At 39.4% G+C, this 12,795-nt stretch overlaps 1 protein-coding gene across 1 annotated transcript in view; it reads right to left on the bottom strand.

Moving 5' to 3' along the window:
• Window positions 1-12,795, bottom strand: part of LOC146461520 (uncharacterized) — a gene marked incomplete at its 5' end in the record, with an annotated part of 141,367 nt that overhangs the window by 98,986 nt on the left and 29,586 nt on the right. Inside the window, 9 exons of the mRNA XM_085086768.1 lie at window positions 2,165-2,470; window positions 3,779-4,096; window positions 4,799-5,098; window positions 5,559-5,885; window positions 6,807-7,115; window positions 7,498-7,815; window positions 8,251-8,571; window positions 9,427-9,735; window positions 10,419-10,736. Coding sequence (XP_084942894.1) covers window positions 2,165-2,470; window positions 3,779-4,096; window positions 4,799-5,098; window positions 5,559-5,885; window positions 6,807-7,115; window positions 7,498-7,815; window positions 8,251-8,571; window positions 9,427-9,735; window positions 10,419-10,736 — 2,826 coding nt within the window. The remainder of the gene's footprint in view (window positions 1-2,164; window positions 2,471-3,778; window positions 4,097-4,798; window positions 5,099-5,558; window positions 5,886-6,806; window positions 7,116-7,497; window positions 7,816-8,250; window positions 8,572-9,426; window positions 9,736-10,418; window positions 10,737-12,795) is intronic.

Raw genomic sequence — 12,795 nt, 5'->3', positions numbered from 1 at the left:
ATTATCTTCCCGTTTCCTTAAACAGGTTTTTTCTTGGTCTTCTGACAGAAAATTTCCCTAAAATGTGTTCGTTTGGTCTTTCATTTTACATACACTTTATTAAGGGGGGGGGGGGGGGGGCGGGGGGATGGGGTTTGCACGCTTCCCATCGTGCATTGCGGGGAAACTATATTATCAACGCGAGGCCACCCGCGATCACCGCATTAGACAGTAGAAGCCGTGAGGCTCGCAAGTCAGCCAGCGAATGTTTTATAGTGCATCAACAGCCAATATCTCAAAGAATCTTCTTTTATTCGTCTGCCAGCAGTGTTCCTGTTATATTTAATGTGTTTTATCACCAAAGTATGCTCATAAGGCGTCGTAGGTCACGACAATCTTATCGAACTCGTAAAGACAATAAGAGGAAATCGTATCAACTGTTTTGGCATATTTATTTATTGGAAAAACATCAAAAGGAAAACGTGCAGTCCACTCGCATTAATCTAGACAGAGAAAGTTAGCGAGAAGCCGCCGAAAATTCCTCTGAACTTAGATTATTTCAATAGCATTTTATAAGAAAGAGCTTATTGAAACGCCTGTTAAAAAATGCGCATCGCTCACGCTGTGCTTGTTTATTTCATTTCGGTTCTACATCTACCTAACAGTAACACGCCGCTTTTCCGGTTAAATCGCCTTTTTCATGGCTTCGTTTTGATCGATTCCAATAGAATAAAATTTTACCTCCCGTATAACCCGACATTTCGAGCAAGAGAAGCAATTTATAAAGAAATTTAATAACGTTAGGAAAACAATCTTCGCCACGGCGGTAAGTCGTTCACATGTCTGACTGATATGACACCAGAAATAACCTACATTCAACAGCAAATTTTGGGGCGAAAACGAGAGGTCAATAGAGGTCAATTCTTTTCATAGCAAACTTTGAGGTTTAAAGTGTTGATTTTTAAAATCTTTGGCTTTCGACCAGTTACTTTGTGTGCCGCATGAACGATTCAAAATGCTTATTAACCTCATTGTGAAACAGTCGCTGATGACAACCAACACATAATGCTCCTAAAATTATTTTTATAAGATCGTATACGCTCAAAGAAACACATTAATCTCATTATTGAGAATTTAGCAACATAGTAAAAACTGTTTACTTCCCATTCTCATTTGTGAAGCGAAAAAATCCATGTCGAACTTCGACTAAAAAACACATGTTCAAAGCTTTCACCGGAAGTCATTCATTCTCAAGCAACGCAAAGAACAATGGGAAGCGTGCAAATCCCCCCTTCACTTTATTGGAAGTTTGTAAAAAAAAAAAAAATAATAATAATAATAGTAATAAAATAAAAAAATAAATCAGTGTACAGCAATCAACTGCAAGGGAATGTAAACGGATCTTTCATTTTTTGTCACTGAAGACTATCGTTGGCATCGACTGGAATATATATCAGCACTATGCAACGCGAGAATTTTTAACACGAAAGTTTTTCGACCTCTGGATTCTTCGCTCGTTATCGTTCAATTTAAAAGTGTTCCAGTAAATCAGTGTCAACAAAACTCTAAAATAATTTTATTGACATTATAAACCGTACGTGGTGATTCTCCTGAGTCGTTCCTCAGATTTTTATTAAAGGGCAAACATCTCAATGATCGAAAACCAATTACTGAGGGTACTCCCCCATTTAAGCTATATAGGTATGTGCCGCCCAAAGGGAATGGTTCTTGAACCGTTTAAATCTGAAAACGGGTAATAGATTTTGACCATTATGGTCTTAATTCGGGTAGGGTTTTTATGGGAACCACGTATCAACTTATTTGTCTTTTCAACTCCAAATGAATAGTAGAGAATGATAAGTATCCAAAAATATCATTCAAGCTGAGTTTGCGGGTGAATTTTACCAATTCTTGACTTCGGCACTGATGCGAAGCTTAATTGCGCCACAAGCCAGGTCTGAAAATGGGTATGGATTTTAGAGGCCAGGTGTGGAAAATGGCATGTTTTGGTCAAAAATTAGAGGACCCTTCTGTAAACCACTTTTGTGATGTTGGCATCCTCATTAAAGATTACCCTCAAATAGGTTCAGGATTTGGAGAACCGGGCGGCACACGCCTACCGAGAATTCCGAGGAGTACCCCCCCCACCCCCACCCCCGGAATAAAATTAAAGGGTTCGTTTTACCTTGAGTGCAGACTACACCAGCATCTTTGCTATGAGAACAGTTCTGATTGTCCCATTCATTATGGGTGCAATCTGTTAATGTACTCTCGTTTCCTGTACATCGTACGTTATTCATCCATATCTTTCCTTGTCCTCTCCCGAAAGCTGCTGCGTTGGGTGCAGTCAAAGCCCTTCCATATCCAAGCTGACGGCAAACTACGCCTGCGTCATTCATATCCCATTCGTCATCACACACTGTTCCCCAAGTTCCATTGACAAACACTTCGACTCGGCCCTGGTATGTATTGTTTCCACCAACCAAACGAACTGCAAAATGACGAAAGTCCATTAAAAACAAATCATTCTGCTGGTGCATCCTATCATCAGATAAGCTTACCATGAATATAACCTTCCTAGAAGCAAGGTATCCAAGTAAAACCCCTTATCGACGCTTTTGCCCGGATCTTTCGCAGGGGCATGACACATTTCCAGCCGCGATCTTTTCAGTTTATTCTTTTTTTTTTTTAGTTCGTGGTTTTTTAGTTCATGAAATAACGGATGATTTAAGGGTATTAATGACAGAATTCTAAATTCCGCGTGGTTCTTTAAGAATATTTACTCCTTATTTCCTATTCTATGGCAATCTGAGCCCTTTGCAGGGACACTAAAACTTTGCTTTAATTTCGACCGCCACAGTACACTGTGCAACAACTTTTGGATACTTCCAATGTATTTTAGATTCAGTATACAAATGTCAGTGGCACATTCAAGTTCAAACTTGTTCTTGTATTTCTTATTTAACAATTGTCCTGCGAAATCGCGTGGAATCGCCTGATACTTAGCCGACGAGGCCGTAGCCCGAGTTGGCTAAAATCAGGAGATATTCCGTAACATTGAGCAGGATAATTGTTTTATTGTTCAACACATTGATAACAAGACACAGGTTTATAGCGGAAAGCTGGAGGCGATCTTTATTTGTCACAAAAGAAAAAAAGAAAGAAAGAAAGAAAGAAAGAAAGAAAGAAAGAAAGAAAGAAAGAAAGAAGGAAGGAAGGAAGGAAGGAGGGAGGGAGGGAGGGAGGGAGGGAAGGAGGGAGGCAGGGAGGGAGGGAGGGAAGGAAGGAAGGAAGGAAGGAAGGAAGGAAGGAAGGAAGGAAGGAAGGAAGGAAGGAAGGAAGGAAGGAAGGAAGGAAGGAAGGAAGGAAGGAAGGAAGGAAGGAAAAACCTGCACTTAATGTTTTTTAATGACCAGACATGAAATTAATTTGTACTGTGTTTATATACTTATTAGATACAAACAATGCACATCAAACTGCAACAGTTAACAATTATTCCACGATCGCCCGTTGGGTATGAGATGATACATAGCCAACTAGGCCCGAAGCGCCGAGTTGGTTATAATCATCTCATATCCAACAAGCGTGAGTGGCCTAATTGTTTTATTAAAAACAATCAAGAAGTATTATTAGATCTTGCTGATTTCGCTTTGCAGGAACAATCAGAAGACAATTTAATGGCCGTTATTTTTTCCGCCATGGTATAATGGCTCATATACCATAGCCGCTTAGCCAATAAATCCCTGGAATTGCATTACACGATGATCCAGTTTTTAGTAAAACATAGTGTAATTATCACCTGTACTGCACATTACAGCGGCATATTTATTTTGGCGACAGTAATATGTTCCCCATCCGCTGTTGGCGCATTCCATTAAGGAACTCTCATCTCCTCCACACTGTACGTTATTCAACCATATTTTTCTGTTTCCTCTTCCAAAACCCGCGTACGAAATCGCTGCAAATGCTCCTACAAACCCAAGCTGACGGCAAACTACGTTGGCGTCTTTTAAGCTCCAGTAATCATAACATACTGCTCCCCAGACTCCATTGTGGAACACTTCCACCCGGCCTTGAGTTGGCAAATCGCTCTGGTGACGCACATTCACCAATCGAACTGTTGGATAAAAGAGCTAGTATAAGCTCTGAGGCACAGGAAAAGGCCAACATTACATATCCTCTAATTAGTTATTTAAATCCGAAAATACTTGAGTTATTTAGGTGAAAACAATTAAATACTACTGCATAACAATACTGTGTCAGTTGGGGCTGGACTCTTCAAAGGAGAGTACATGTATCCCGGGGTAGTCAATCGATAATATCGATAATCGATAGCACTCGATAACAATCGATAAAAATCGATTAATTTTTCGAAATTCGATAAAAATCGATAAAAGATTTCGTTGTGAGTAATCGATAATTATCGATTTTTGAATCAGAGCTATCGATTTTATCGATTATCATGAAAATGTGAACCTATTTAACAACCTATATAACCTAAATGCGAAATTTAAATTGTACTTTTGCAGCAAAATTAGTTTAAAGAAAGTTCGTGTATTTTACACGTCATGGTGCGTTTCGTTTGCTGTATAAATAAAATTCTAATTGTTACCGGTACAATTATGTACAATTCCATAAAATTAAATACCTTAATTGTTTCTATCTACTTCTTATGATGACATCGAACAAAAACGTTTGTCTCACCTTTTTTTACGAAATCTAAAACATGGCTGAACACAAATGCATTACTAAGCAACGATTATGGATTGTGAAGCCGGCATCCATACATCTCCTCCCAAAATACTCTACTCTGTCTTACCTGAAGAGCAGACTACACCGGCATCGTCACTATGGGAACAGTTCCCTTTTCCTAATCCATTATGAGCACACTGTTGTAATGAACTTTCATCTCCTGTACATCGTACGTTATTCATCCATATCTTTCCTTGTCCTCTCCCGAAAGCTGCGGACTTGACTGCGGTCACTACTCTTCCATATCCAAGCTGACGGCAAACTACGTTTGCGTCCTGTAAATCCCATTCGTTATCACACACTGTTCCCCAGGTTCCATTGAAAAATACTTCGACTCGGCCCTGGTACCCACTACCAACCAAACGAACTACGAAATAACGAATGATAATTGCCATTAAAAACCGTCATTCTTTAATATTCCTCGCCATTAGCTTCTTATGGACTATATATGAAAAATACCTTCTTGGGAGAAGCAAGAGCAAGAGAAATGATAAAAATGAGAAAGTGCAGCTGGCTCATTGATTATAAGCCCCTTACTCTGTTTCATGACAAGGATGTTAATACTTTTGCTCTGAATGGGTATAGTAGGCTGCAACAACTGCTAGGGCAGTTAGATTGTTGCATTTTTATGGTTTATTGAAGCAGGTGTCCTCTTAAATTTTAATGTTATTATTGAATAATACATGGTTGTAGAGAAAATATCGGTTAATAATCATATGCGTATACATATTAATTAATTATAAAGTTATTCTGTGTTTATGCCATCATTATATTATCATCATCATCATCATCATCGAATAGCTTGTATATTTGTAAATATTTCTTACCGCCTGTGGTACATATTACACCGGCATCTTCACTGTGACCACAGTTATGTGATCCCCATCCATTGTGGACACATTCTGTTAAGGAACTCTCATCTCCTGTACACCTTACGTTATCCATCCATATTTTTCCTTGTCCGCTTCCAAAAGCCGCGTACAGCTTTGCTGCCAGAGCTCCTGCAAACCCAAGCTGACGGCAAACTACGTTGGCGTCTTTTAAGTCCCAGAGGTCATCACATACTGTTCCCCAGATTCCTTTGTAGAACACTTCCACCCGGCCTTTCGATGCCAAATCATTATGATTACTCCCGATCCCAACCACCAGTCGAACTGTGGTATAAAAGAGCTTTATTAACTTCACGTTTCCTTAAACAGGGTTTTTCTTGGTTTTCTGACTGAAATTTTCCCTAAAATGTGTTACGTTTTGAAAAAGGAACTCTGGCTTGTCGATAAGGTTAGTACGGGCGTTAATTATTTGAGAAAGCAGTTTTCGTTTTCTAGCAATATGTTTCAATTCGCATCGTTCAAGCAAAATTCCTTTGAAAATTTAATTAAAGTTAAATTTTACAAACCACATCAATAATTTTGCATTATGTCACTCAGGGCTGTTAATGTAACCGTTACAGTCACTTTTTAACAGCTGAATTATGAAAACGTCTTTAAAGTCAACCCCTAATCTTTCTTATCTCCCAGTCCAATACTACTGAGTTGATAAAATTCCGGGTGGGAGGGGGAGGGTACTCCCCTATTTAAGCTATATAGGTATGTGGCGCCCCAAAGGGAATGGGTTTTGAACCGTTTTAATCTGAAAACGGGTATAGATTTTGACCATTATGGTCTTAATTCGGGTATGGTTTTCAAGAAAACCACGAGAGCGTATAAACGTATTTGTCTTTTCAACCCCAAATGAATAGTATAGAATGAGAAGTATCCGAAATATATTATTCGAGCTGAATTTTCGGGCGAATTTTACCAATTCTTGACTTCGGCACTAATGCGAAGCTTAATTACGCCACAAGCCAGGTTTGAAAATGGGTATGGATTTTAGAGGCCAAGTCTGAAAACGTGTATGGAAAATTACATGTTTTGGTCTGAAATTAGAGGACCCTTCTGTAAACCACTTTTGTGATGTCGTCATTAAAGATTACCCTCAATCAGGGTCAGGATCTGGAGAACCGGGCGGCACACCCCTACTGAGAATTCCGAGGAGTACCCCCCTCCCCCGGGATAAAATTAAAGGGTTCGTTTTACCTTGAGTGCAGACTACACCAACATCTTTGCTATGAGAACAGTTCACATTGTCCCATTCATTATGGGCGCAATCTGTTAATGAAATCTCGTTTCCTGTACATCGTACATTATTCATCCATATTTTTCCTTGTCCTCTCCCGAAAGCTGCTGCGTTGAGTGCAGTCAAAGCCCTTCCATATTCAAGCTGACGGCAAACTACGCCTGCGTCGTTCATATCCCATTCGTCATCACACACTGTTCCCCAAGTTCCATTGACAAGCACTTCGACTCGGCCCTGGTATGTTCTGTTTCCACCACCAACCAAACGAACTGCAAAATGACGAAAGTCCATTAAAAACAAATCATTCTGCTGGTGCATCCAATTATCAGATGTGCTTACCATGAATATAACCTTCCTAGAAGAAAGGTATCCAAATAAAACCCGTTATCGACGCTTAAATGTGAATCTTTCGCAGGGGCATGACACATTGCACAGCTGCGATCTTTTCAGTTTATTCCATTTTTCAGTTCATTTAAAAAAGTTGTATATTTTTCATAATTTTAAGGTAATACGTAAAAAGTAAATATTTCTTAGTGCTCACATATGGTCTGCATAATTTATTTAATTTTTTCCTTCTTTTTATTATCATTAAATAGAAAAAAAACAAAAACAAAAACATTAAAACAGCCATTATAAATTACTACTTCTCACCTGTTTTACAAATTACACCCGCATCTTCATTGTGACCACAGCTATTTATTCCCCATCCGTTTTGGTCACATTCTTTTAAGGAACTCTCGAATCCTGTACACCGTACTTGATTCATCCATATTTTTCCTTCCCCCCTGCCGAAAGTCGCGGACCCTTTTGCTGCCATTGCTCCCGGAAACTCAAGCTCACGGCAAACTACGTTGGCGTCTTTTAAATCCCAGTAGTCATCACATACTGTTCCCCAGGTTCTATTGTAGAACACCTCCACTCGGCCTTTAGATGCCCAACCGCCATGGCTATTCTCATCCACCAATCGAACTGTCGTAAAAAAGATCTTCATTAACATCATATTTCAAGCATTTTCTTGGGGGGCGGAGGGGGAGGAGGGGGGGTTCCATATCACAAATTCATCTTTTTGTTCATCGTTTTGTTTTAACATCGTATGCCCTTCATATTGATTTTGATGATGTTTCTAAATTCAGAAATCCTTATTTCGATAGGATTTTATAGACAAAATCAATTGAAAATATGAAGCGTGATAACACGAGGTGGATACCAGCCATGGTCAACGTAATTTCATTTCCTCTCCCTGCTGTGTTTAAATCACCACCACTTCAATAGATCTCTCTTTTCACACTTGCGTAGTTTATTAGAGAATTATTTTTATCTTCTTTAATGATTTATTATAGTGGTAATATAGCTGATAAATTGTCCATGTTTAAATAAAGAGCATCCAATTCCTTCCTGTCTTACCTCCCCTATTACATATGACTCCGGCAGCATGACCGTTATCACAGTTGCTTATTTTCCATCCTCCGTGGCTACAGTCGGTTAAGGAACTCTCATTTCCTTTACACAGTACGCTATGCATCCATATTTTTCCTGCTCCTCCCCCGGGAGCCGCTGACGTGGTTTCTGCTACCCCTCCTGGGAAACCAAGCTGACGACAAACTACGTTGGCATCTGTTAAGTCCCAGTCGTCATCACACACTGTTCCCCATGTTCCATTGTAGAGCACTTCAACTCGGCCTTTTGATGCCAAACCACCTTGATCATCCTTATCCACTAGTCGAACTGTCGCATAAAGGAGCTTCATTAACACCCCGTTTCTCTAAGGGTTTTTATTTTATTTATTTTTGTTGTTGTTGTTCAAATTCCAATTTTACTAATAAGATCAGAATTTTCTTCAAGAATCATGTACATACACATATATTTCTCAAACTCATTAAAAACAAAGAAAATCACTACTGTGACCGTGGTTTGGATATGTGTTCCTAATTACCATAAAATTTTGCCAACTTTAACCTTGAATTTCTCCAAGATATTATTGATCGTTTGAGAAGCGTTCAGTCTCGGCGCTTTCCTGAATTTTGGTGAAATCCAGAAATCCAAGATGGCGAATCCAAGATGGTCGACATTTGGCAATCATGACGTGATAACGACGGCATATAACGTCATCATTTCGCGTTGCGGATCTTATAGAAAACATCTTTTAACGTACTATCTATCCTCTTAGTCTCATTGTCATAGCTTTTATACTTGCAAACTTATGGGGAACCCTCCCCCCCCCCCACCCCCCCCCCCCCCCTTCCCTTGGGCACAAAGGGGAAAAGAACAAAAAACAAACAAACGCCCTGTTTAGACAGGGTTAACATAATGTAGAATTTTATCGTAGAAAATGATGGTGGGTTAGCTGTAAAAGTAATGTGATAACGCAAACTTCTTTCTCATTGACAAAAACAATATAATACTACAAAGGAAATGTTGCTTACTCTTACACTTTTGTTTTCTATCAATGCGTTTTGATTCGCACAATTTCAGCAAAATTTCTTTCAAAAGTTAACTTTAGGTTCCTTAAAAATAACTACCATAATCGGTCATTGGTATCTCCCTCTCCAACAGTACATTGAATTAAACTGTTCATTTTACCTGGAGAACACACAACACCAGCATCGTTACTATGCATGCAGTTATCTCTTACGAATGTGCTATGGCCGCAATGTCTTAATGAACTTTCATCTCCTGTACATCGTACGTTTTTTATGCTAATTTTCCCTTGTCCTCTCCCGAAAGCAGCGGCCTTGACTGCAGTGAGAGCTCTTTGAAATCCAAGCTGACGACAAACTACGTTTGCGTCCTTGAAATCCCATCCATCATCACACACTGTTCCCCAGGCTCCATTAATAAAGACTTCGACTCGGCCCTGGTATGTTCTATTTCCGCCACCAACCAAACGAACTGCAAAATAACGAATGATTTCGGTTCTTTAGGAACTCACTGTCCTGGACATGCTCATTATACTCTACTTGAAAAAGAACTTCTCGGGAGAAATATCTTCCATCATTAGACACTTTTGCGACGTCTAACGTACAGGGATCATGGATTTTCTTTTGCTTATTGAGTAATATTCCATGTCATTCGGAGTTTATCTTGTTCTTCGACCGGCACAGTGCACTGGAAGCATTGTAATTGGCTTTAAGGTGACGCAAAACGGTCTCCATTACTTCTCTTCATTTCTAAACCTTATTATCAGTAAATACTACAACTAAATAGGTTGTCAAAGCAAGAATATTACCTGTTAACACAGCCCGGCCTTATTTAGCTTTAGATGAATATAACTTCACACCTAGTCGTTGACTCCAATTTTCTACCATAGAATTGCAATCAGCATGTCAGAGAACAACTTGACAAATACATTCCAGTTCGATGGTCAATAATGAGGGTCCCCGAGTTCGTTTTGAATTATAACCACTTAAAGCTAACGTAAGGTTGTTCATCTATAACGGTAGTAGTATTGATCCGTCAAAATTTAACTGGAATTGCAAGGAGTTCATATAGTACTTTGTAGGAATGTTTCTCAAGTATTTTTGTTATAATTGTTAGGGTTTGCCAAACTGCCAATGTGATATAATTGCTATCACCTGTAGTGCAGATTACACCGGCATCTTCATCGTGACCACAGTTATGTGATCCCCAACCCTGGTGGTCACATTCTGTCAAGGAACTCTCATCTCCTGTACACCGTATACTATCCATCCATATTTTTCCTTGTCCGCTTCCAAAAGCCGCGGTTTTGTTTGCTGCCGTAGCTCCCGTAAACCCAAGCTGACGGCAAACTACGTTGGCGTCTGTTAAGTCCCAGTGGTCGTCACATACTGTTCCCCAAGATCCATTGTAATACACTTCTACTCGGCCTTTAGATGTCAATTCGCTATGATCACCTCTATATACCAATCGAACTGTCGCATAAAATAGGTTCATTAACTTGTTATTTCCTTAAACAAGGTTTTGTTTTGGTTTTCGGGCAATGTTGAATGCGCCCCCCCCCCCCCCCCTCCCATCAATTATGTGAATTTCACACGAAATTGACCTGCCCCAGGTACAACTTTGCTGACTACATTCTTATTACGTATGAAATCATATTATCCCACGAAAACAGTTTTCATATCAAAAGTGTAAAAAAATACTCGTTAAAAGACTAACCATAACCTCTTACTAACCGAGCGCGAGGGCCGTACTGGGGAATCTTGGCCCGAGGTCGTGGCAGTACGAACCAAGCGCAGCGAGGTCCGTACAAAAACGACCGAGGGCCAAGATTCTCCAGTACCGCTCGAGCAAGCTAGGTTAGTAAGTAGTTTATTATATGGCACTCGGAGCAAACTTGTTTATTTATAAAAAACGCACTTCTGGTCACTTGAATTCAAACGGTTTCCGTCGTGACGTGTTTTTGATGACGCGAGCAATCCAGAAAGAACAAGCTTCGGTACCACGAATTTGAAAACAAATTTACTGAACGTTTACATATAATCATGTTGATTATAGAAAAGACTTCAAAAACGATTTGTAGCAGAATTTGACGAAAATCTTAACAGGTGCGGTTTGTTTTTGAAACTCACAAAAGGGTTTCGTCGATCCAGAAAATTTACTAGCGCATCACAAAGTACAGATCAAGAAAAGCTAAAAGGTTGCTGTGATTATGACATTCAACTTTAAAAGAAGCGGCATTAAGTCAACCGTCCTAATCGCTCTTATCTCTGGCTCGGAAACCCAAGTGTAGGGATAAAAACCACCACACAGTTCTTTGAAGTGCAACTGGATTGGAGTCGCCGAATTCTCCTGCCTCAAAAAGAGCATCTTCTTCGTCTTCGTCAATCGCCTGAGCGGCTTGCAGCTTGTTTCTTCTGTCGTGCTCGTGAACTAGTGACTTGTGCTTCGCAGCTAGAACTCTTCTCGATTTTTCAAACTCATTATCCTTGAGTCTGTTGAATGGATATTTCTTCTCAGATAAGTATCGCTGTATATTGCGCTGAAAACTGGAAAATGTTGCTAGCTCGTATTCACCATTTTTCCTGCGTACGTTCGTAAAAAAACATTGACAAAAGGTGGTCAAGCTCGGACGCAGGTAGGCTTTCAATTGTTTGACTATTAAAGCCATTAGCTTCAATAAAACGGAGTAGAGTGTTCATATCAGTAGACGTTTTCCTTTTGTGTTTTCACTTTTCTGTTTGTTTATGAAAGCTTCCTGGCTTTCGCTGATGCCTGCTTCTGAGGTTTCTAGATTATCGGGATAGTGAAATTTGCTTTGTAAATGATATTCCACTTCGTCCATGTCGGAATCAGTCTTTTGGGTAGTTCTTTGCAAAGAATGAAAGTATTTTCAGATTTTCACGGCCGATGACCGTTTCCATGGAAACGGTCCGTATCGTAAAATCCCGACCAAGAAGGAACCGATCAGAACGCGCGTATTTACCTCAAGACTACCTTGCCATATAATAATACGGTTTAATTACTATGAAGCATTTGCTCAAAACGAGTACTGTAGAGGTCATCTGCGTAAGTTCTATTTTTGCTGATACTTCGTTCTAAAAAAGAAATTTCTTACAAAGGTGGCTCACAGCGATTTCCAGCATTTCCCAACACTTATAATCTGATGGATCATTAATACTTCTCTTTTTCAGTTGATAGTACAATAAATGGTGTTAAAAAATGCCTTATTATTGATTAGCGAGTTATGGTTAGTTTTGTTATCTAATAGGTTACCATAGCAACAATATAACTGCTTATAAAATTTGTGTCTGAACATGAGTTATCACCAAGGCTAAAATTAGGGGTGTTTTTGTGGTAACTTATTACATCACGAAAACTTTTATAACTTGTTTACGAACGATTAGGCATTTTTTATACCAGTATTGTTGCATCAACTAATAAAGAGTGGAGATGATAATCCATCAAATTTGAACCGCAACCACTGGAAAGTGTTGGGAACAGCTGTAAGCCACCTTAAAACTTAGATCAACT

This window comes from Pavona decussata, unplaced genomic scaffold (genome assembly GCF_977016875.1).
Source record: "Pavona decussata unplaced genomic scaffold, jaPavDecu1.1 SCAFFOLD_197, whole genome shotgun sequence".
In the NCBI taxonomy this organism is placed as follows: domain Eukaryota; kingdom Metazoa; phylum Cnidaria; class Anthozoa; order Scleractinia; family Agariciidae; genus Pavona; species Pavona decussata.
Note: the sequence above shows the minus strand (reverse complement) of the source record. Positions and strands in the feature narration are given on the sequence as shown.